General features: G+C 37.0%; 1 protein-coding gene across 2 annotated transcripts in view; it reads right to left on the bottom strand.

Annotated features, from left to right (window-relative positions):
* Window positions 1-1,024: 1,024 nt before the first annotated feature.
* The window catches only part of TOX (thymocyte selection associated high mobility group box), a 308,505-nt gene continuing 283,072 nt past the window's right edge, over window positions 1,025-26,457 (bottom strand). For both annotated transcript variants that reach the window (XM_066379004.1, XM_066379005.1), the window contains exons 6-9: window positions 22,293-22,373; window positions 9,618-10,004; window positions 2,762-2,913; window positions 1,025-2,407 (exon numbers count right to left, since the gene is read on the bottom strand). In XM_066379004.1, coding sequence (XP_066235101.1) covers window positions 2,371-2,407; window positions 2,762-2,913; window positions 9,618-10,004; window positions 22,293-22,373 — 657 coding nt within the window. In that variant the 3' untranslated portion in view covers window positions 1,025-2,370. The remainder of the gene's footprint in view (window positions 2,408-2,761; window positions 2,914-9,617; window positions 10,005-22,292; window positions 22,374-26,457) is intronic.

The raw sequence follows: 26,457 nt of genomic DNA, 5'->3' as shown, positions 1-26,457 counted from the left end.
TGTCCAAATACAATGCGGTCACACATGGCAAGAGTTTTTATTTATGATGTATTTTCTTTTATTTACATTTGTTATGTACTGTTTTTGGTATCGAGTTTGAGCACTCTCTCTACCCTGGTTGCACACCTGTTCTAGAAAAGCTGTAAACAACATTGTACTTTCCTGTACAAACTGCCTGTCAAAGTCAAAGCTTGCTGTTCTCATCCCAGTAATTACCTTCTCAGTTTAGACTTAATGCAAGAGAAAATTCTACTTTATCATAATATAATAAATAAAAGACATTAGGTAATTAGTAGTGCTGGTATATTTTTGAAATACTAAACAGATAAACAATAAACTGTGAACTTAATCACATGAGTTCTTATACAGTTTTCAAGACAAGAAAATTAGAGCTCTCAGCTACAGTCATTTTAATAATCACATTGGATCTGCATTATTTATTAGTTATTACATGCTCAAGTGATTCAAGGTTGTACAATACCTAAAATCATTCCAAAGCAAGCATACCTTTTGTCTTTTTAATTCTGACTGGATTACACAATGCATATACTTGTATTTAGTAAATTGCTAAGTTTATTTCACACAGTTCATGAAAGAGATATCAGCCATTCTCTTGATTTCCAACCAGACTAGCTTTTAAAAATACAATTTCCTGTAAGGGAGTAATTTGCTAGTTCTTTCTGATAGAAAAGCTATGCAAACCTTCAGCCATATTCTCAATGCTTTTGGTTCCCTAGCAAATCTCCAGTACCTTCAGAATTCTCTTGGAAGACCCAGGAATTCTTGAAAGAGAAGTAGCTTGTAGAGGCACAAAAGACAGAAGGAATCTCTATTTCTATCAACAGCTTTCAAATTTGGGCGCTTTCCCTTTCTTTTTCGCAGTTCTGGTTACTCACCTTTCATCTTTAGATGGATTCTTGACCATATGCTTCCCCTTCCCTTCCTCCTACCCCTGGTTCAATTCCTAAACGTTCTCTGGATTTTGTGAAAAGCATACAGCTTGAGACACTTCACTTGGTTTGACTTTAATTTTTATCATCATTACTTTTTTTTTTTTTTTTTGAGGAAGGGAGTTTACAGAATTGACTAAAGCCAGCTGAGAACCAAGAAGCAACCCTTTTTCAGATCAAGAACTGTGTTTAGTCTTGGAGCTTGTGTGACTTTGAGGGCAATTTCTCTGTTATACTGTATGAAGAAAGAAAGTTCTTAAATATTATAGTTTTTCATCTGCATCAACCAACATAATGTAAAAATAAGGATTAGTTACTTTAATTTGCTGCTAAATGAAAAGTAAATTTGGCTTTATTTTGTCACTGTAAAAACTAAATAATAAAGTATTCACACCAAGCGTGAATTTTTTTTTTGCCAGCAAAAGTTAAAACATTAAAGAAACCTCTTTCAAATACTAACAAATTTACTTACAAACACCTATATTTATTATTTCATAAATAGGCGCAACAAGTTTCATAAAAAAAGATTAAATACAGACACAGTATGAAGAAACAATAATACAGAGCCATATGTAAAGGTTATAATTTAGCTGTTTCCAATCTGTTTCTGCATCTAATAAAATACCAAGTAAGCATTTGGCAGTTTTATACATAAAAGGACTTAAATGACATTTACTAAACATTACACAAAAAGTGATACAAAAAGCAATTTTTCTTTAGTACAAAATAAATGTGTTTGCGCGTCCCTTAATACTAGTTTCTTTTTGTCTGATCAATGAGACAAAGCCAATTTGTTTTTAAATTAAAATTATTTGGGAATACTTTTTTTTCAAATATTTTGAAAATATAGAACTATTAGTTGTTTTAAAAATGAAGTAAAAATATGAATGTTTGCCAATTTAACCCCTATTGTGAAATCAATAAACTGGAATGAGCCAGTTTCAAATTACAATTTAGCTACAAAAACATTCACATTTTATACTCTAGGAGAGTGTGACATAGATGCTATTTACAAACTTGCTATGACTGCTACATCAAGCCATTTAAAAAGTCTTTAGTAGTTTCATATAAACACCCATTATGAAAACCAATGGAAAATCCAGGACTTTTATCCAAGACATCTACAGTTGCTAAGGCAGTTACTATAGCGCAGCACTTCACAGCAAAAACCAACATAAAATCTGAATGGTCCAAATTTCCCTCAGGGAAGAAGAAAAACAATGTCCATAAAGGATTAAAAAAATAATAAAGAAGCATGACTATTTCTTCCAGAGTGGGTGACCCACAAGCTCAAATGGTCCTAAGTGCTTAGCAACTCGTATCTTCTAATAAAATGGTGAACTGCCTTGACTGTACAAAGCAATCCATGGTGAAAAGACTTCCCTGAATTCCTCAGTGGAAAGAAGAGGTGTTCAGACTTTCAGGTAAGGTACAGTGCTTTGTCCCTCTGCATGCCCCTGTGTGAAGAGAAAACAGACAAAGAATGTCTTGGTGAACATAGAAGCTACAGGTGACTATGTAAATCTGCTACAGCTTGAAGAATGAGGAAGTTCTGCCCTGGGAAAGTTCATTACTAGTTAACCTACATCTAAAGAGAACAGGGATCTAAAGGCATTTATTCTCTGAACGGCTATAAAACTACTTAAAAATTTCTGGAGGGCATCTTCTGCTTTCACGAACGTGGAACCATTCCATATAATCTTGTAGAAAGCAGCAAGAACAGACGGATCTTTCCAGAGATTAGGGAGCCGAGCACGATTAGCATGCTATGAGAGCTGTCTACCACCGGGTGGCGATGACGGGACGCTTACCCACTACTGCAGTAGTCGTTATTCCAGTCCACCGGCTGGGCGGGAGGATTTCTGCACCCAGAACGCACATACTCCATTGCTTGGGTGACCACTTGTGCAGCAGTAGATGTAGGATTGATTATAGTCTGATAGTCGGGTGGAAGAGTAAATCCCTGAAAGGGAAAATAGTTCACAAATAAGCATCAAAGTGCCTTTTAAAGAAGAAATGCACCTAAATATTTATCCATTGTTTACAAACACATTTCTGCCTTCTTGCTTGCGTCTCTGCAAGAGCAAGCTTATGGGAATAGGTGCAGGAAACTTAAAACAAAGGTAGAAAAGAAGTGTCTACAGCCCCATTCTTCTTACCTTTCCTTCATTTAACCATTTGTTAGAAAATCTTTTATTATACTCTTGGGCAGATAAACTGAATTAAGAAACAATTTAAAACATAGAGAAACCAATTCCATTTAAACAAAGGGAAAGGACCGAAACCCCTCAAAGTTTGTTTTCTATCAAACTTAAGGATACATTAATAGTTAATTCTGCAGAATATGCAACAGAATCTTTTTTGAAGGATTCAGGCAGCAGGTGGCTGAGTGTTTTATTAGACTACACCTATTCACATATTGTTCTCAAAACCCTTTTTCTTCATTCAGTCACAAAGGGACCATCTGCTTCTTCTTTTATTGGTACTTTTTTCTCAGCTAAAAAATTTCAACCAAAGCCTTTTTAACAGTTGTTGGACAATATAGGGAAGACGATTCAAAACAACTTGCCATTGGAAAGCACAGAGAAGGAAAAGCATAATACAGAGTAAATAATTTTTAATTGAAAAGGTTATTAACTGGCAAATAATAACCAGACTTCAGGAAGATTCTGTTAATATACTGGTAACATGAAGTGTTGATGTTGAATCCTTGCAAAGCTATTAAAAATTCAAGAACAGAATCTAGGAAGTATATATGGATATCTGGTAAACAAAAAGCATTATAAACTGTGATTTATTTTTAGCGTATCTAGTAAATTTAAGAGCAGCATAAGCAAGCTTTGCTGAAAATGACCAAAAAGGCAACTTAATTAATCTTGTGGTTGTCTCTTTCTGTAGCCGATTTTATACATGGTTTTTAACAACTGAAAAATCAAGATATTTAAACATGAACCATTCTCCATTTACATTCAGGGAGCTTTTAAAGGCATAATATTGTAGAGATTTTACTTTATTTCTTTTCTTTAAAACCCTCAGCAGAATGATCAGAGGATTGATTTTTAATTAAGGATATTTCCTTGGACTTTTATTTATGTATGAATGTTCCTTGGGCATTCAGTGTCACCTTTTATGCAAAGACACCTATTATTAATGTTCTCAATTCTTGGTCTTGGCTTTAAGATACTAATTTATTTTCCACACAAATGACAAAGACTTCAAACCAATGTCTGCACTAACTCCCACCAAAGCTGTGGATAAAACACAAAACTTTGAATAATTAGAAACAAATCATTGAAAAGTATTCAGCCAGCCTGGTTATTTGACCCCACATGGACTCAAAGGAATAGAATGTTTCCTAAATTAACAACTGGTTTATGGGAAATACGTTTGTTTGTGTAGACACCACTTGCAGCTCAAGCTATAAACATTTTACAAAATAGCAAGGTGAAAAGTGAGAGGTGTTAACTGGATGTTTGGTTCTGTGGTCTTTTCTAAGCTGATTTCCTCTGTTTCTCCAGACCATGGTCTATCTGTCATGCAAAGAACCCACTAGCTTCAGGGAAGTCTATTCATTTCCACATGGTCTTATAATACTGTCTCTATGGAGCTTATTGTCCAGCTTTCTTGACCCTTTCATTTAGTGTCCAGTGTGATGCAGGACAAATAGCAGGAAAGCATTCCTGGAGTGAGGTGTCTCGTATTGACTTTCATTTTAGCCCCTGTCCTAAAGGTTGGCCATAAGGACTTGAGACTGTCTGCCTTGCTTACTGGATATTCTCAGGGAGTAGGCCACTGTAGTGACTCAATAAGTCATGCTTTCCAATAAGTAAAGTTTAATACAGACTATTCAAAGTTATTGTTGGAGAGGCACAGGGAGTATAAGTGTAAATGCCAGGCTTTCCTATTTTTTTAATGTATAATTCTCCATATTATATTTTTGCAAAATTGACAAAATTTAACCTAAAAGTAAACAATGCTCAAAAACAGAGTCATTGAAAAATACCTCGAGTTAGTTTAAAGTATGGAAACATATGAAAAAGCAATAAATAAATAAGTACAAACCAAACCACCTATACCCAATTCCACCCAATCAACAACAGAAACCACTGTTGCTTTTTTTCCATCCAGTAAAATAGTTCCTCAAGGTTGGACAGAGAATATCAGGTGAACATTAATTTTTAAGCTATCAGTTTAAGATTAAGTGGGTACTTTCAGTTTATAAAACCAAAATTATGTGCTATCTTCAAAGTTCAAAGATTTAAAATTCAGCTAACTTCAACGCTTACATTTAAGATCACTAATCTTAAAACAACAAAGGACCAAGAAAAATAGAGACAAAACCTGAAGGTAACATTGTTTTACTTGCTTTCAATTTAGAAAATGAAACATTCTCTGAATGTTATAAACAGTGATGCTGAGGTCAAACGTAGAGCTAAGTCCATTTTTATTATTGATGTAAATATGAAACAACAGTGATGATCTAAATTTTTGAAAAATGTTGGCTTCGCAGTCTAATTAAACAAGACTGAATATTTTGCATTTTAATGCTCAAGAGAAAAACCACCAACTGTTTTGTAGCATGCCTGGAATTTTAAATTTCATTTTCTGGTGCCAGATTGAAATAAAAATAGGAAACATGATAAAGATTAATTTGATGTCAGAAGGGACATTTGCTCTTTAATTAGATTTCTGTAGCCCTAGCAGTTTTGTTGCGCCACCACAGCAAGTCCTGAAAAGCCGGCAGCCCAACCAAACAGTGATCCTCATATCCACACTTTACTGGGAACTAATTTCATTTCCTGCCTGTCTGGAGAGGTATTTTCAACAGGCATCAATGTTTTTGTCTTACAACTGATTTATTCATCAATCTCAATGTTTTTTTTTTAAACCTTTAAATTACACCCAAATCCTAAAGAAGCTGTTTATTACACAAGGAAATTGAAAATCTGTCCGTGTGATATCACACAAAGATTATTTTCTTAAGGTTATAAAGGAAGTTGACAGATATTAATGATTTTTTTTCCCTTGACCTCATTCGACAATATAGTGAACAGACAAAAAGGAAAAAAACTGAACCAAAAAAAGCTCATCTGTGGGTTTAGTATATAAAATATTATTCTAGAAAAAAATGAAACTATTATTCCTGATGGGATATACAATCATTTTTATAGGATACATTCATTTTCTTTTTTTTTTCTTTTCTTTTTTTATTCAGCGAGAGAAGGGGATGCAGAGAGTAAGATTCTTGCATGTGCCCCAACTGGGATCCACCCGGAAAGCCCACTAGGGGGCGATGCTCTGCCCATCTGGGGTATTGCTCCTTTGTTCAGCAAGGAGTGCTTCTGAAAGACTGAGGCAGAGGACATGGAGCTATCTTCAGCTCCTGAGGCCAACTTGCTCCAATCGAGCCATGGCTGTAGGAGGAGGGGAGAGAAAGAGAGAGAAGTGAGAGGGGGAAGGGTAGAGAAGCAGATGGGCGCTTCTTCTGTGTGCCCTGACTAAAAATTGAACCCAGGACATACACATGACAGGCCAATGCTCTACCGCTGAGCCAACTAGCCAGGGTTGATACATTCATTTTCAAAAGGATAATAAAATAGTTAAAGTAATACTGAAATATGAAACTAATTTAAAAAATACAGTAGCCATTAACTTTTTCTTATTGTCTGGTGTTTGAATATGTGATCATGGCCCCTCCACCCAGAAAGCAAGCATCTTCAGGATAAAGGTGGTTTAGATGATATCTCAGACAGGTGTGATTTCATCCACAACCTGGCTTTGGTACCACAGGCTAAGGAGGAGCTTTGACGACTTCGACATTGACTCCTACACCCTGTCATGTTTGTAATTAGTTGAGTGACATTAGAGGTGATGTACTCTTTGATCCTGATTTTAGGATTACTGATTTGTTGAGGCTGCCAGTCCTTTAACGTGGAGAATTGTACTCCAATTACCTTCCCATGAATGTGACCTCGTCTCCCATCACTCTCCCTTTATTCACTGGGCTCCCCACTGGCCTCCTTTCTGTGTCCTGGACCAGCCACACTCCTCCCCAGCCTGGTCCTCCCAGTCCGGAGCCTCTTTTCTTCACTGCTGCTCTCCTGGCATTCCCCTCACCTGTCCCATCTTCCAGTACTAAAGGCTGCCTCCTCTTCTCACTCTTCAGGTGCCTCTGCCAGCCCTTGCTGGGGCCTTACATATTTGTTCCAGTTAAAGACATCCCTGTATGCACCCTTGCACTTTGTTTTCCTGTTTTAATATTTTTCCATGAGACCTTAATAATTTCACTGTTTATCTTATGTGAGCTCCATGGGGGCAGAGGTCTCATTACCTGTTCTTATTGACCAATTCATTTCCAAGCCTAGACAGTGTCTGGCACATGTTAAGGGTTTGATTAATATTTTTGGAATGATAAAAGTTTTAAAAACTTCTAGGGAATTAAGATTCTACAAATAACTCTAAATTTTCATCTAATATTTAAACAGTTCTACTATTTATTTAAAAAAATTCTCTCATTTGTTCACTCAACATTATTTCATTGACTATCTACCATGGTCAAGGCATTGTCAAAAGTGATTTTAGTTACTGCAGTCTTTCAGTCTCCATGTGGGGTTCTAGCCATTTTTTTTGGTCTTCTATTATTAATGTTAATCGAAATCAAGTCCTACCATCTTGGTAAGAATACTCTTTGAGATACACTAATAGAACTGACTTAAAGATTGATGAATAACCTCGCCAAGGTAACTTGTTCTATTTTTTTCCTATTCAAGGCAGATTCTCCATGGAAAGATAGATCTCTTGAGTTTTCCCACGTGGCCTTATCTAATTATGAAATATTGACAACTATTCAGGATTATGATGGCTCATTGAAGGGGTTTGTATTAAAAAGGAACCATCTTTGATGGGATAATTAGAGAAAAGTTGTCCTTTCTGGACAGAGCTCTATCCTCAACAGTGACTTCCATTCCTTTCCTCCCACAAGAAAGAGCCCGACATTATAGCACTGAGAGAGAAAATGGGCCTGAGCCAGAGGCAAATCGCCTTAGGCAGGAGTCAACCTGTACAGCGAAGGTTGTATCACTCAGACTATTAATTCTTCACACAAACACTAATGGTTCATTGAAATGCGAGGGCACCTAAAAGTACTCCTTTTATTGTGAGTGATGTCTGATGGAAAAAGTGAAAATTTGACCCTACTGAGCATCACTTGATCACAAAGACTGCTGTGGCCAAGGCAAGATGGTGGAAGTCGGCTTTCCCTGACTCTTCTTCCCTAGTGAGGCAACAGCTAGTTTTTTGAATGTAGCTAAACTGTCAGAGCTTTATTGATATTCTTGGTTTAGAGACCAGTGAAGACCTTTGTTATACTCTTCATACCCTGTTAATCTTAGAACTAATTAGGTTACAGACTCTCTAAATTCCTATGAGACACAGATTTTCTAATATAAAATTAGTAGTAGTTTACAGGAATGATTAAGACTGAGAGGCAGCAGGTCTAGCATTTAGGAATCCATGGACCAGGGTGAATTCCAGCTATGACTTAAGAGGACATTGCGCAATTCTCCCAAGCCTGAGTTTCCTTACTTGTGAAATGAAGATCATGCTAGTTGTCCCTAAATTTCTGAAATTAAGTATAACTAAGGTAATATAGTATTAAGGTGTACTGTTGTCAGCTCTCAGAAAACCTGTCTATAACTATAATAACAGAAATGAATTTGAGGCTATTTATTCTGCTACCTCGCCAACCCACCCTAGTTCAACCATAGACTCAATTCCACAGAGGCCTAGATATCAATCCTATAGGAAGGTTATGCTTGTATTATTTAATTATAGCTCTGGAAACAATAAAATAATTGGACTATAAAAGTGAGAAAATTTGACATTATTTGTAGGTTTTACATTGATCTATTTTTTTTAAAGAAGCAAGTCTTTAGGATTTTAAAATCTTTTATGCTCAGTTTAGTTTGTACCAGTTGTTTCTCATTTTCGAATTTTAAAATAAAACTGAAATCCAAAAGGAAAACTGAGTTTCAAAGAAAAGTTGAGCTAAGGTTGCACACAAATGGTTTCAATAATTGGAGAGTGGGAAGGGAGGTTTCCAAACCCCCTTTGTTCTCTAATGAATGCAGAAGCAAGGTATCCATTGTAAAATGAAACTCTGGATAAAAATCTTCATTTCTTAGGACCGTTAAGGTTGTAACCATTGCTACTTCTGACCAGAAACAGTGGTCCCGGTTCCATTTTGCAGCATTTATTGGACTGGACAGTTTTTACCAATCCTCATGTCTCATATCTAAACAATATTTAAAAATAAATTTATAGAGTTCTCAATCCCAAAGAGATTTTAGTCACAGTTGGCACCTGAAAATAACAAATGTACTTTACTCAAGCAGAAAACAAGGATGATTAGAAAGGTGAAGCAAATAGAGCCCACTAGAAGGACACCAGTGATTTCCTGAAAAGAAGCAGCTCTCAATTGTTGTGGTTGTGTAATGCTGCCTAAACTCTCCACCCACAAATTACATTTTTCAGGAAGCAGATATTTATTAAATATCTTCAATTCTCTCTCCATTTAAATAGAAGAACGGGAAACACATATCGTTCTCCTTCACTGGATGGACAGACTCCCGAGGACGTCTGAAGAGGAGTCCCACAGTGAGCACGTACCTGCTGCATGGTGGGAGAATGTAAGGCAGACTGAACCTGCATGGGGAGCTGGTTGCCAAGGGGCTGCTGCATGGTGAGCGGCTGGTGCTGCTGCATGCTGAGATGCTGGTGAAGAGGTGGACTGATCTGGAGGGGAGGCGGGGGGGACACGGCCATGTTTGCTATGGAGACAGTCACTGGCATTTGGTTGTTCGGCTTGGGGGCTATGCTCCTGGGGAGACTGGGGTGCATGGCAGTTAGGTGAGGATTCATTCCCGGTTGTTGGTGATAGTGGGAACTTAAGTACAGAGCCGAGTGGGTCTGACTGGGCCCCTGGAACACTGACGGCTTTGAATTGATCAGCTGAGGAGGTTGAGAGGTCTTAACATCAACAGGTTCACTGTAGCTCTGTTGGCGAAACAAATAAGAGCAGAGTTAAGAGACTGATACACACAGTGTTGATTCTTATTGACAAGATGCTCCGTGAGTTTGCAGGTTAACTTCCATGCGAATCAACACCCATTACTAACTACTCTTGACTCCCTTATCTAAGGACTCTGCCACCACTGTTTGTAAGGTGACTTATGTAAGACTGAGCTTCCTCTATCTCTTTTATAAAATCTAAAACAACCTATGATGACATTTTTTTCTTTGTCTATCTCTAAGGCCTAACTTGGTGGCTTTTCTCATCATCCAAATAAAAAGATCAAGTGGCACGGATGCCATCATTGTCCTAATAGGAAATACATGTGGAGCTCACTTTGAAAGTAATTCAGTGTTGGAGTTCTTCTATTGATTATATGTTTATTTTTTATTTTTTGTATTCTCAAAGAGCCTTAGTCTAGATATTTGCACAAAGAAATCAAAGCTGGTTGATGAAAATGGATATGGAAGCACAAAGGATATCTAAAATACCTTTCTGAAGTCATATAAAACCACATTAATATCAATATATTTTCAAAGTAACCATAGAACTCATCTTGATTTTTAAAGAAGTTGGTGATGAATTGTCCTCCCTAATGAACTGGATAAAAATAATCTCTCTTAGAAATTTTAGACTCCATCATAAATGAATATAATTTTGCCCTAATTTTTTTCATACTTTCATATGGCCATAATAATCTTTTAATTGGCTTAAAAATGAGGCATATCAGTGGAAGTCACAAAGAATAAAGAATTAACCCTGAGGCATTTCTTTTTGGGTATGAACCTCCCTCCTACTCTTGCTGGGAGGAAGAGGCTAATAGAACAAATGGTGAAAGGTGAAACCGACTGGAGAAAGAAAATGCTGAAATGTCCTTCTGGAGAAAAGGTCACTTTGTCAAAACAGGGTCTTAAGGATGCATATGTGCCCTTATTCTGCAACCTGGGTGTCATGCTTATTCAGTTTATAAGTCAGAATGAGTTCCTTGTTCCTCCCAGCCATGCAGGGTCTTTCTGAGTTCCACCACTCCGTGCAGCTCCCTCAGCTGACCGGCACGTCAGGCAGACTGGCTCGTCACACATGGTGACATGAAACTCAGCCTGGGATCATCATATCAGCCTACAACATTGCTCACAGCACAATTCATTTTCCCTCCCAATAATGTAGGAAAACTACATGAAAAGCACAGTAAGAACAGTGCTGCTTGTGTGTGACGACTCGAAGAGGGTGGGCTGGCGAAATGGATGACTACCCCACAGACTCTTTATTCAGAAAGAATACAACCAACATCTGTAAAAAATACGGCAAACCATGGAAATTGAGGTACTATGAGACTGAAATCTCCATGCTGAGTGTATAGTAAGGTGTACCCAAAAGTTCAAGCCCCTCCAAAGAATCCTCTTATTACTTTTCTCGGTGTCAACATTGATGCAGCCTTCCACAGCAGGAATGGACATTCAGACTACCTATTGTCTAAAGTAACGTTAAGAAAAAAATGTCAAAGACTGCATGCAGAAATTTTCAGGGGAAGGCCTTAGACCAAAGATGCATTATTAAATATAGTACCTAAAAAGAGCTTTCCATTAAAAAAAAATTAAGTCTTTTTATTTTCTTTCATTTACAAAAAAAATCTTGTTGATGCTCAGAGTAGTGAACAATTCAAAGAAAAGGCCCATCAGGTTAATTCAGGCCGTGTAAACAGTGACTAGTATTACATCAGAATAACATGTACTGCATAATATGCCTAAAAAATCACTCCATACATGCCAAGATGGTTGAGTGTTTACTGTGTGTCTGTGTGTTTAAGTCATCGGGAAAGTGTTTTCATTGTGTTTGCTTTCCCTCTGTGTCACTTACTGCAGAAGGGCTAATTTCCTATTTAGTCACCACATCGCCATCATTAAGGAAAGAAATGATTGCACAATGAGCAGAGAGCTATAATATTTAATACTTGTTAGTGCATCTTAACAGAAGAAAAATCCCTCACATTTGCCATATTCTCAAAACTACAAAATATTTGTAATTGTAAAATTGCTTTGTTTTTACTTACATAGCCAGTAATTGCCTCATTATCTAGGGATATGGTATCTATCTATCAGTAAATATGTAGCCTGAACTTGCATATGCACCTATGTGTAGGTGAACCAATTGTATGAAATACATATGCCATATGGTTCAGATGTAATTAGATAATCATCGCAAGAATTATAACAATGTAATTAAATAAATATATTTGTTTAAATTAAAGAAACTTAAGGAAATATACTTATGCTACACTTGCATGAGAAGTGACTAATCCTAGTGAGTATAGACACTCAGCAAGCCGCAGGGCTGGCTTCATGGGTGGGTCGCCAGTCCTGACGGGCAGGTCATAGTACAGCACTCGCTTCACCCCTGACACACACAGTTTCCAAATGATATTGAAAGGGGTCTGCGGAAAAATAAATATCTTAAAAAAAACAAGGTTCCATGATAAAATATGTGTGGAAACAGCACCGGGCTACATAAAATGAAGTGGATACCTACCCAGCAGGACTCTCAGAGCCTTCAGTATGCTAACGTGAATTGTGAATCTACAAGTGAGAGCCACAAAAATCTTTGCTCAATAGGTCATTTCCTGGCAGTAGTCTTCAATGAGAAATATTGGTGCAGAAGAATTAATAAATCACACACATATATATTAATAGAATGGCAAAAAGAACATATATTTCAATTTGGTCATATTTAAAATACACTAATTTTTATTGCCTCAAAATGCATAGTGAAATTGTATATATCTGGGTATAATATTAAAATAATCATTGTTTCAGGTTTCCTGGAATCCAATCTGCATAGTGAATTTTGTATTCTAGGCTAAGGATAGTGACAGTTTCTTGAAGGATTTAGAAAGTTAGTAACTTCCCAATTACTAGAAGAGCTAAGGCATGGACATGTTAATAGTTTTCCATTATGCTGAATTCCAAATAAACAGTGAATTTCACTTTTTAATAACAGCATGTGGCTCACCATATAGATACTAGGATAAAGGCAGTGATAGAAATATGGACTTCCAGACACATCGAAACACTGCAATCTAATTTGAGATATTTTATTGCCACCCTCATGAAGTCTCTTTTCTCAAGATAAACACAAAACATTTTGTCTCTTTAGCCATTTCTTTGTCATGTATCTTCTCCAGACTAAAGCATGTAAAGATCAGTAATGCTAAACTTATTCTGAAATAGCAGTAACTTTTAATCACTGGAAGGAATATGGAAAAACAAACTGAATAGGTTTATAAAAGTAATGATTTAGACAACATTCAAAACATAATTTGTAGCGCAAAGGGAGAATTTGGGGAAGTTGCATGATTCCTCCTTACTTTCCGGAATATTTAATGTGACAAGATAAATAATGTGTCTAGCTTTGTGACCGACTGTACACCTCAATAGGGGTTCTCTCCCTCTATTCTCTCTTTAAAATGAAGCCCTCCATCATCAAGGGAAAGATGTTTTTTATGATAGTGACTTGAATCTCTGTATCCCATGCATCTGGCACGATGCCAAGTAACAGAGACTATATACATGTTTGTTGAATGACTGAATGGCTCTTCTTGAACACTATTCCACACAATCACTGTTGCTCTTGCTGAGACTCTTGACAAATCATGCCATTCCTTCTGAAAGGGCAGATCTGAAATCTTTGAAAACCTACCAAATATCAGATTGATATTCCACATTTTTTCTTTGCTCTCAGCAAAAACCATATCCTTCCAGAAGTGGTGGAAAATTACCCTTAGTTCCGCCCTTTGGCCAGGTCCCCACCCACTGGATCTTGGGTGGATTAAGGAAGCAGGGAAGCTTACTGTGCTCCACTCATATTTTGAGAATTTCCATATTTATATAAAGGTCTACTCAATCAGACAGGGAAAAAAACCACTTTTAGCTTCATTTCTGATTAATTCGTAACCAGACTAACACAACAGACCATCTATTAATTACAGAGCTAGATTTTTATTTTGGAAGATAGGAAGCATAAATTCATTTGCTATAGCAAAGTGCCATGAATTCATAATCTGATTAAATGGGAATATGAAGAAATTATAAATTTAATATACTCTCACTGTCATTTTCTTTCCCAATTAAATTACAATTTTGCAAATTAATTATATTGCATATGAAGATCTCTACATCTACCCTTTATAAGTGAGAACTATTTTCTCTTACAGATGAAATAATTTAAATTTATTTCTATTTTTGAACACATTAACCACTTTTATTTTAGTGGCTTGCGCTTTGTGTAGGTAACCTCATAAATGTAATTTCACTATGGTATACACAACTAAAAGTCAACCCTATTAAATAAGACATTTTTTGCAAAAACTGTGTTCTTGCTCTTGGTTTCTGAATAAGTTCCTATTTGCTTTTGGACCCCTGATTCTGAAAGATGTTTTCTAGAAGCAAAGTGAGAACGAATGTGTGGCAAAAGAGGCCTTTGGGTCTTCTCAGTAGAATTCCCTAAGAGAGACCACTCTATAAACCTCAAGACACTTCTTATTAGCCAAGTTGTTGAGTGTCCAAGACAGTTTTGATCCCATTTACTTTGTATAATGAAGACAGTAGTGCAGAATGTATAAGTGCCCCATTCCGGGATGATAAGTGCTATAAAAATGAAAAAAATGGACAAAGTAATTGTTATTTAAAATAGCAAAGTATAAACACAAGACATAAAATTCAGTGGAAGCAACAATATAGAAGTTCCTGAAGCAAAGCAGATTAATCGTCCGTCTGATTTGATTCTTGTTTTCAGCACTGACCAATACTTGATGCACTGGAAATTAAACAAAATTTATGCACCAGCCAACTGTACATTGTTACTTCTGGACAGAAGATTCTTTCTGGGCCTTGCAGGTGATTAACTTATACCCTGAAGCATGAGATTTTATTATCTTTAAATCACAGTCTGGGTTTACAGAGCTGGAAATTTTATGTTAACTGTTATAAAATGGTTCATCCCATTTTCAAACTCAGATTCAGTATTTTTCTCCATGGCATAAATTCTATAAGTTACTTCATCCTGTAAAAAAAAAATAATGTCTTTGTTTTGAATTTATTACCTCTTAACTGAACTGAGCATTGTGATTCTTTACAACTGGTCATGGCAACAGAAAACTTTTGTAATTTAATTCAATACTGTCCTATACTATACATTAAAACAACAACAAAAACAGCTTCCATTGTCTTCTATAAATTTTGGCAGAAAGTAGAAACAGACTTTCTTATCTGGTGTGTGACCTTAAAGTCATCAATCTGATGATTGTCATTTAACAAACTAGAACATATTCACCCAAATGTTGTCCCCCCAGGTCGGCACTTCAAGAAGGTGGAAGGTTCTTTCAATAACGCTGCTTTTACTTGGAATGTTTGAGAACCTCCCTACTGGAGTTCTCTTCAGAGCCTGTGGGACACTGTTTCACATATCCTCAGACAACTCTTTGTCTTTTGATGGTGAATTTGATTTTTGGAAACAGCTAATAGTCCCTGGAAGCCAAGTCTGTGGGTTATATCTGAGTGATGCTTGGGGAAAAGAATAAGGTGTGAAAACAATGTAACAAGATTGACTTTCTAAAGTGGCTCATAAACTTTTCCTGACTGCAGTGCTAAAAGAGGAGTTTCAAGAATCTTTTGAACTCAGGGAGCAACAATAAAATAAGTTTGTAGCCTCCCAAGGTGACTACTTTGAATGCAACTCTCATTTTGGGAATATAAATTCTGGTCTATGTGGTAAAATGAAACTAGTTTCAATTGCTTTAAAGTTATACATTGCTTTCAATGTAATAATTTAGACTCATGTCTATGGAAAAACTAGATATCTGTAAGCTTTACTTAACAGCCCAATCCAAAATGACCTTAAATAGCGTGTAAAACTGCTTCAGCCACGAAGCCCTAGCCTTCATAATAATGTATTTTTAAATCTCAGACTATTCCTAGTGTCTTCCAACTAATGACTCATAAAGATCATTTCAATTAAGAAACCTGTGTAGATGAGTTGTTAAAATATCTAGATCATTGCTTATCTTTATAAAAGAATGTATCCTGAAACAAATTTTTCTCATTTTAATGTCACTTAAAATTTTTCTGTACTTTAAAGCTGCCTTACAGACAAATTGAAAATATGAGCCAGCTAAATGTACAAATTTTTTCTAGTTCTTTGCATACCCACTACTAACATTAAAATAAAGTTAATAATAAATAAATAAATAAATAAATAAATAAATAAATAAATAAATAAAATTGCTGGTATTTATTAAGTGTTTCCTGTGTTAAGGATCCCAAATCATGCAGCTTATAGAGAGTTAATTATTTTACCCTCATGGAAACCCTATGATGTAGGTCCTATTATCTTCTCTATTTAATACATGAGTAAACTGAGACTTAAAACAGCTGAACAACTTATATAAAGACATGCAGTTAAGAAGTGGGAAACCTTGGCCCTGGACTGTTAGCTCAGTAGTAGAGCATCGGCCAGGTGTGTGAATGTCCCGGGTTCAATTTCTGGTCAGGGCACCCATCTGCTTCTCCACCCCACCCCCTCTCACTTCTCTCTCTCTGTCTCTTCCCCTCCTGCAATCATGGCTTGATTGGTGTCAGTTGGCCCTGGGTGCTGAGAATGGCTCCATGGCCTTTGTCTCAGGTGCTAAGAAGAGTTTGGTTGCTGAGCAATGGAGCAATGCTCCAGATGGGCAAAGCACTGCCCCCTAGTGGGCTTTCTGGGAGGATTCTGGTAGGGGCACATGTGGGAGTTTGTCTCTGCCTCCTCTCCTCTCAATGAATAATAATAATAAAAAGAAGTGGGAAATCCTGAGTTTGAACACAGATCCGCCTGCCCTCAGTGCCTATGGACCTTTGTGCCGTCTGAGAACTCTCAGTATGATATTACTGGCACATTAGAAGTCCTCTGATGTTTCCCTTGACACCTTATGGAGGCACAGAGGTTGAAGATACCTTAGAAATCTCCTACAGACTTGTTTATAAACCATTCTTTCCTGCTTTCAAATTTCTCTATGAAAGAAATTGTTTACCCAAACAATTCAAGAGTTGAGTAATGCCCTCTGTTCAGATGAAATTCCTCTGGTTTGAAATTGCATCACTTTTCTTGTTCTGGAGCCAGAGAAAATGGAGCACCCGTCACTATTGTCCTACGTTTAATGCCCATCACGGGCTTGAATGTGCCTAAGTCTCTGTTTTTTCAGACTTAGAAATGTCAAATTCTTCCTTCTCAGCTACTACCTCTGCCCTTCACCATTCAATCACTTACATTCTTTAAACTTTTATTTTTCAGTTATAGTTCACATAAAATATTAAATTAGTTTCAGGTGTACAACAAAGTGATTAGACACTTGCCTTACAAAGTGCTCACCCCAATAATGCTAGCACCCACTCGGCACCACACACAGTCATTACAGTGGTATTGACTCCACTCCCTATGCTGAACTTTCCATCTCGTGACTATTTTTATAACTGGCAATTTGTAATTCTTAATCCCTGCACCTTTCTCACACATCTGGCAACCATCGATTTGTTCTCTGTCTCTATGATTTGTTCTGTTTTGCTTCTTCTTTTACTTTGTCTTTATGATTCCCCATATAAGTGAAATCGTATGCTGTTTGTCTTTCTCTGTCTGACCTATTTATTTCACCTAGCATCATTTCGGTCACTTTTCTGACTTTTTCTTCTGAAATCTCTCCAAGTTCCTCTTTAAATTATAGAACTCAAAATTCAATAAATTATTCCAGAATCTGACCAGTGTTGTGTCTTGTGTCCTTCAATTCTGGTGTGGCTTGTGGCTGGGCAGGCCTGTTGCAGGCTCCACACGACCAGGTGAGACACTTACACAGATGGGAGCACATGGGACTGAGCGAGGCTTTCTAACCATTCTGCAAGCCCCGTTCCTCAGACGGGCTCCATGGCCACTGGGGGTGGGGGTGAAAGCGGCAGCCTCCTACCCACAGCCTCATTTAAACCAGGGTAGCTTGACTCTTCTTGCCTGTCTAATATGAAAGAGCTGGCATAGAATTTCACTGGACTTAACAAGAAGTTGTAGTTCTAACGATGTAAAAATTTGATCAACATCAGGATAAAGTACAACTATAAACTTTGGAAAGTGAGAGGTCTGGGTCCTTAACCTGCCACGGCCAGCCTCTCCTTACTGTGGGCAAGTCATTTAAACTTTCTGCCCAGGGACTGCCTAGAAAATGGGTCCAAAATCTTGCTTGGTAGGGTTATTGCGATGATTAGTAGGTATATATATAAAATGTCTAGCACCATGTGTGATGTGCAGAAGCTGCTTGTATAGTAAGACACTATTTGTAGTTGTGTTATCATTGGGAAAAAATTCAGCGTCCTTCTGAGACCATCAGGGTTACCATTTTGAAATGTGACACACTAGTCATTTACTACAACAGAGCCTTATTTTTGGTAGATTTCTATTTTGTTCAGGCCCAGAATCCTGTCAATTTGTTGGACTAGATGGTATACTGCAGATTTAAACTAAAACCTAATGTGACATATTGAAAGGAGAGGGGCATTGTCAAGCTTATGACTCAGTTTCATAGGTGGAGCTAGTGTTCACTGGCTGTTTCTATTTTTTGACTATGTTCCGTAAGAAGCAGCTAATTTTAGACTGTAGTTTCAAACTTTTCAAGTACATGAGACATTTTCCTTTGATGTGCTGTGTTCATCTAGTGCTCTCAGCACCAAGCCCTGCGCCTGACAGGGAACAGGTGTCGCGCAGCCCTGGGCGGACGCAGAGCGTGGCCTCACTGGAAGCCGCAGAAGTAGCAGACTTGAGGTGGCCGCAACTGAGTGAGGGGAAGAGCCTTTGAGTGCAAAGTCTTATTTGGTGAAATGAATGCATGGCATAGAATGTAGGTACCAAAACATGTAGTTGTGTGGATTTGTAAAGCAAGGACTTAGGAAAATGGACATGATACTCTCTGGCTAATAGAGCATTTCATTGACCAGAGTGACCTTAGGTGAGATAGATACAGTCAATGCTCCCCCACGGCTTGTGGGGCAGGGGGTGATGAAGGAAGTAGGTCAAGCACACTGTCCCTACCCATGAGCAGCATGGCCCAGCATAAGGACTGAGAGTGGGCTAGGTCAGCTCTGGGATTGGGCACTTGAACCCTATCTGAAACTTTTCCTCTCTAGTGAATGTTGACAATCAAGCTAACTTAGAGGAAGGAATAAGGTGTGGGGACTGATGAAACCCCTTTATATGGAGTGATCTTTCAAAAATGTATTTTTGATCATGCCGTTCCTACCAAAACCCAGTCGGTGGCTTCCCTTTGTACTGAGCAAACCCAACTCCTTTCAATGTCCTGCAGAGCATTTGTGATTTGGCCTCTGCCCATCTTCCCAGCTTCGTTTCAAGCCTCTGTCACTCAGCTGCAGCTACACTGACCTCTCAATTCCAGGAGACACTTCTGCCCCCGGGTCTTCACACCTGCTGCAGGCTCCTGCTCAGCTCCCTCCGGGTCTGCAAGTTTCCACCTGCCTTCAGCTCTCAACTCCAATGTCACCTCTTCAAAGAGGACTTTCCAGCCCACCCCTTCAGGTCCCTTGTTTAAATCTTCAGAATGTTTAGATATTTAAAGATCTTGGCCATTTACTAGTTTACACTTCCACTGTTGGTCTCCCAGATGAAATAGGAACCTCCTTAAGGGCAGGGGATGCACCTGCTTGCTCTCCACTGTGCCCTGAGCCTCACACAGTGCTGGGCACAGAACACACACCCAGGTGAATCTGGTGAATGAATGCCTGATTAAGTGAACAAGGCATTCAATAATTGCACCTTTAGATCTTTCAGAATAGAAAAGTAATTTATAATATACTAAAAAATTATAACAGGGAAAAATATATGCATAAATATAAATGGCTATTATTTTCCTTGTTACAACTTAAAATGGAAAAGAAATAGTTTGTTTTTTTAAATTTTACTTATATGTGAAATTAGAAAAAAATTAAATGAATAAACAAAACAGAAACATGCTTGACCAGGTGGTGGCACAGCGAATAGAGTGTTGGACTGGGATGCAGAGGACCCAGGTTTGAAATCCTGAGGTTGCTGGCTTGAGCACAGGCTCACCAGCTTGAGTGCAAGGTCGCCGGCTTGAGCAAGGGATTACTCGCTCTGCTGAAGCACCCTCACCTCCACCCCATGTCAAGGCACATATGAGAAAGCAGTCAATGAACAACTAAGAAGCTGCAACAAAGAATTGATGCTCCTCATCTCTCTCCCTTCCTGTCTGTCTGTTCCTATCTGTCCCTCCCTCTGTCTCTGTCACAACCCTCCCCCCCAAAAAAAACAAAAACAAAAACAGACCCATAGGTATAGGGAACCGCTGATGGCTAACAAAGGGAAGAAATGTGGGGGATGAGTGAAGGTAAATAAATAAAAAAATATAAAAGAACTAAGTACTGTACATGTCAGAACAGTCACACAAGAAACAACCATGAAATGGGAAAGAAATGAAATTTTACACATTTTCATCTGCAATGGGAGGGTAGCTGGGTAAATTTCTGTATACGCCTGCAGGGTTATACTGCAAATATCCACTCACGGGCAACATCAGAGGGCCATTTCTTCTAACCTGGAGAGGGTGTTAGTAACTTTCTTTCAATTTGTATACAGACAATAGATAGTTGTACATAAAGACATTCAACAGTTCCAGCAAAATTCCCTGCTAAAGAGGAGAAAAACGTCAGAGTAAGCTGTAAAAAAAGTGCTTGGACTTTTAAATGTAGAAATGGCAACTCGCAACATTTATACAAATTGCCATATACTGAGGGTTGCAAAATGGTAAGAAAAGTTAAAGCTAAGAGCAAATCTGAGGACACTTGTTTTGAAAGCAAAGGCTTACTCAGTATTATAGCATTCTGGCAATCTGCACAGCATTAACCAGAGTGCTTTGTATTGGGATTGAGACCTGTATTGATTTTCTTGGATGTAAAATTTTCTGGCTAACACAGTATTTAAAATGCTCAATAAAGAAATATATCTTGGATGAAATCTTATTCCATTTTTTTTAAAGTCTCCCTTACATTTTGGGCATGATGAAATCTAATATTTTGTACCTTATTTTTTCTGCTACAATTTTACACATATTCTGTGAATTCCATAAATACACTGAAATGTGAGATGGTGTCAGCAGAAAATATAAATAGCTTCAAAAGAGTTAGCTAATATAGAAAATGTGAGAGCCATCGTGAGAGAGTAAAGGAAAGCTAGACATTTTAAGGTTAAGTAATAAATATTAAGTTTTCCCACAACATCATGCCTTAAGAAGTAGAATATGAAGTTGCTTGCATAGGCCACCGGCACACTGAAACTTCTTATTTGTGTGTATCTGTGCTGTCTTTTCTGTTCTGCGTCAGTATAAGTAGTATATATTTTTTTCTCTATAAAGAACTAATTTATATAATCACTTCGGAGTTGTCAGAAGGGGAATGGATATTTGTGGATAGCAGAGAAAGTGTTCTTCGTGGGTGAACGGAAGGAAGTTCAGAGCCCCCGGCACACTGAGCCAGGTAACAGATAAATGTGGACTTGAGATGATGTCATATCAAACACCTATAAATACAGACAGCCCTGTCTCTCTGAGGTTACCTCCCTGAGAAATCTATACTAGGAAATACATCTCTAATAACCTGAGACCAAACAGTCAACTCTTGAGTATTTATAACAGAAAGGATGAGCGTCTCTGTAAGAGATTTTAAAACATAAAATATATATTTTTAAGTGCTGTTTTTTACTTTTTAAATGAAAGGTAAATGAAATAATGGAATGTTTTGGGGGAGATGGGGAGGCAGGCTTACATCCTGATGATGCTGTAATGAGGCGAGAATTTGACTGTTGGCATCTCCTCAGCAAAAGTCAACAGGACGGGGCCGAGGCACGAAGAAGGAGGCAATTTCAGAATGGGAGGCAGAGAAATAGGAAATTGGCTCAGGATTAAGAGTGTGCTGAGACTAATCCACAAAACCAATAATCCACAGGTGGACAATATTTCACAGAAGGCCCAGACGCTATTGCTCCTCTCCTGTCTTTTAGGGATGAACAAATATTTCCATAACATATAGCTATATAGCTTTGTTTAGGATTTACTTTTTTTTTTCAACCAAGAGAATTGTGCAGAAATTCTAAAGTGATCTTTTATGCTTTTAAATGACCATCGCAGTCTGCAGTAAGATGGCCACGATCCGACACAATACCACACAGTTGCACGTTACCTTGGATACAAGGCTGGCTCTGTATGCTGCTAGTTGCTTCAGGTACTCTTTCTTTGCAGCTTCGGTTTTCTTTTTATAGACCTGCAACAACAACAAAGAGTCTTAAATTAGAAAGTGCACCTGCTTTTGTTTCCAGAGAAGCACAATGCAGAATGATAATTGTGCACACACACATGCGCACACACAAAGAAACACAATTATATTATACAATACTGTATATCTCCTCGAAGATTGTGTTCTCTGACTGAAACAGATTTTGAAGAGGTATGGCAGTTGGTAAGATAAGAAGAAAATTAACAATAACCTAAGCTTCCATTTTACATAAGACATATGAAAAGATTTATCTGGTTTACTTTGAGAGTGGAGGTAGTTGACTTAGAAAGATATTATTGATCAAGGTTCTCAGGGAAACAGCACATGAGTAAAGAAACCATTCACATTTATATAATGAGCAGATAATTCTATAGTGTGTTCAGATCCTGATATATATATATATATATTATATGTATATATATATATATGTTCCATGCTAAATATAAAAACAAGGACAGAGTTCAAAGATAACCAATGCTTTTCAATACGTAAATCAAAGGAGCAATATTCGAGTCGGCAGTTTCCTCACTATTTAAAACTTTTGAAAAAAATTTTTTTGAGCTTTGCAGCTCTATTTCAAAGACTCAGGAATTGGTGATAATAGTCAAAGACCCATCTGGGTGAGGAACGGGGACCCTGAGTGGCTGAGGGCTGTGTGTATTCCATGCCTTGCAGCCCACTCTTTCCAATGGAAACACTGAATGACATGGATCTGCGGACTCCTTACTGAGAAAAGGTAAAAACGTTCAGAAATGGATTTCAGTTTACATAAGTTTTCATTTTTCAGACGGAATCACCTTGAAAATAAAAGTAAAATCATCCCAAATTGAGCAAAAGTACTGAAAAATGACTTGCTGCTATGCTAAAGGTCACACCACTAAGTAAAACAGAAAGGAGTCATTAGAGTCACAAATGAAAGATTAGCAAAGCGAACACACATGGTTGTCTGCTACCATTAAGCTAATTCTTTCAAGCCTTTTGAGTAATTTTTGTTTTACAATCTTTGGAAATCAGCCTTAAAGAACAAAATATTATTCATCATTTATTGTGTAAATAGAAGTGTATTTTTATTGACAACTATTTTTAATTTCCCACATCTTGGATTTTACAGCAAGGAATGAGGCTTGGCTAATATTTTGAATGCTGAGTTTACAAACAGCCACAGATGAGGTACAGAAAAGTGGCTTTGAGATTAGCCAGAGTAGTTAAATATAAATTATGTCTAAAGACCGAATACCTTCAATTCGGCAGCAGAGGTCATTTTATGGTTTTAATGCTGGTTTGGGGGTTGTGGCCCTCAACAATGAAATTCAAGATTAGTGAAATACTATTTACTCTGGAATATTTTAATTAAAGCAGAACATTTTACTTAAGGTAAACAATGACTGACATTGTCAACAGAATGATAAAGGACCCTATAAAATAAATGTGCTAATCGTTCTCTTCTTTTAGGGAGGTCTTCAGCCTAGACGTTGATACTTGGCATTTTGATATAATAAAAGACAATTTTAATAAGGAAATTAAGAATTCATACCATATTATCATAAAATCATTGTGCCACCTTTACTACATATGAAATTCAAGAGACTTGAATTTATTTTTAAATAAAAAAACTGGTAAATCCTTTGGTTTAAGTACAAGAGTATTGTAAATTTATGGAACTAATCATTGGGAGTCAAATTCAGATTTTTTTTTTTTTTTGGAAATTCACATATGAAAACACACGCTGGGGTACAGCAAATGCCTCTGAATAATATGACCCATGTCTCTGTTCAGCTGCAGTCAGAAGCACAAAGCTCTCTAGCTCTTTATTGATTTGCTTTTACCTTGAGAGACAGACTGCTGTTTCTAGTTTTCTCTTCAACCATCTTCTCCAAGACGTAATTTATAATTTATGAGCTTAAACTGACAATGTTCACATTTACTTTTAATACTTTAAAATGTTTCTGGAATATTTTTCACCCATACAGATACGAAAACTATTTAGGACTTTAAAACAGATATTTGGTAAATAACTGTATATTTGTATGGCATCTGTATGCTCAAAACTCTTATGTCACAGTTTTATTAATATGCTACTCCCACTGACCCCCAAGTAGCTAACTGCTGTTCACTTAACTTCCAAAGGCAAATATAACACACTTTGGTCCATAGCATTACTTAAAGCATCAGTTTCTTAGTAACAGCAAATAAGACAGTATTCTCAGATGGCCTAATTGTAGCATCTATGATCTTTCTTGCATTTGGTCCCTACTCAACAGCAACAGTGCTGTCTCTTTGTTGGGCTCCCAGTAGTCAACTACACATAAAGTGTTAACTTTCCTGAAATTTGTTAACAACCACAGGAGAAAGGTGGCTAGCAATGTATTTCAAGCTGAATATGTGTCCCTTGATTTCACTTGGGGATCAATGTTGTTAGGAGATGCCTGACTAGCATTCAGAGTGCCCTGTTTTCTACAAATGGCTCCCTACTGGCTATTGATGATCGGCTATGTGGGATCATCGCACAAGTTCCTAAATAACACTTTAGAAAAGAGTAAACTCATCACATCAAATTACGTGGATTGATGGATCTGCTCTTTCCTGAATAGCTGCAGATGTTCACAGGGAAGATTCAAAGGGCAGTAATTTCGGGAGGTATATTTCTGTCATTGTATTTAAAGATTGGAATTAAAATCGGAATCAAGTTTCCTCAGCAGTAGTTTGGAACCTCCTTCTTTGAGAACTACCTAAAGGTTCCAATATGATATATCTATATATCTTTCTGATGTGCTCTTATAAAGTTTCACAATGATGCTTTTCAATTCTGTATTTGTTGCAAATTTCTAAAGAAGGACCTCAAATGTAAGAGAGAATGAAAAAAATATGTACATATTCAACATATAAGGGGAGTGGGGAAATTCTAACTTTAAAACAGATATTTAAAAATCATCAGTAAAAAATTTCCTCAAAAATGTTTCAAAGCCTCTGTTCATGGGTGAAGAAAGTCTACTTACAGAAACCAATGATGAAACTGACTGCCTTTGGCAATGAACAGCCTACTGCAATGATCAAACCGTCCAACCTGGGAGGATGGGTCTGATTTATGTCAAAGTTAAGTTTGGGAAAGAAACTTAACTCTCTCTCTCAGGGAAAGACAAATATTTTAAAGATATGTGATTCATACAGTAAATATTAGTACTCAGTTGAGCTACAAAATGGCTTCCAAATGGTCTACAGCTGTTGGAAATAAAGTGCAAAGTTGGCCAGATGGGGATTTAAAAATCATAATACATCATTTATCATTTTCCCTAGCTCATCCAAACACTTTTTGAATTCATTCTGTCCTAACTTAGTTATATGCTGTGGTTTGTTATTCTAAGAAAGCTACTATATCCTATCTAAGGATTGCATCTCAGTGGTTAAACTAAAACATATATAATGGCTAACCTAAAACATACACAGATAGACATCAAATAGCAATTCTACAGATTCCATATCCTGTTCATGTAATCTAGTGATTCACTGAATCATTTTTGAAATGCTCTAAATACCAGGAGTATACATGTTTTTATAGGCTAATTATCTTTAATTGAAATCAGCAGTTCAATATCAGTGAGTAAAATATGGTCAAATAGAAAAACATTTCTAATACAATCTGTCATTACTCTTTTACTTTTTACTCTTTTCCCAAACAACTCATCCAACTTGTACAAAAAAAGTGTACTCTAATTAATACCATTTAATTCCTTTTTCCTTCCTTTTTTTTCTGCTTAGGCCCATCGTTAATCTCTTGTCATAGTTTATTTCAAACAAGTCTTTACAGCAATAATAAGAAAAAATATATAATGCTTCCAATTTTGTATTCTATTCAAACACTATAAAAAATCAAAAGGCATTTTTTGGATGTTGACTTCAAATGCAGTTTTCTTCACCCATTACAAGTTCATATTTATATAAAATGTTTAGAAATACAGTTATGTATTAGAAATAATAATTTAACCTCAATTCCCAGACATATTCTTTAGAAATTAATGTTTGCAGCTTCTTTCAGTGTTGTTATTATTTAGGACAGTTAGAGAAAGTGCATCTG

This window comes from Saccopteryx leptura, chromosome 3 (genome assembly GCF_036850995.1).
Source record: "Saccopteryx leptura isolate mSacLep1 chromosome 3, mSacLep1_pri_phased_curated, whole genome shotgun sequence".
Classification (NCBI taxonomy): domain Eukaryota; kingdom Metazoa; phylum Chordata; class Mammalia; order Chiroptera; family Emballonuridae; genus Saccopteryx; species Saccopteryx leptura.
This window is presented reverse-complemented; position numbering and strand designations above follow the sequence as displayed.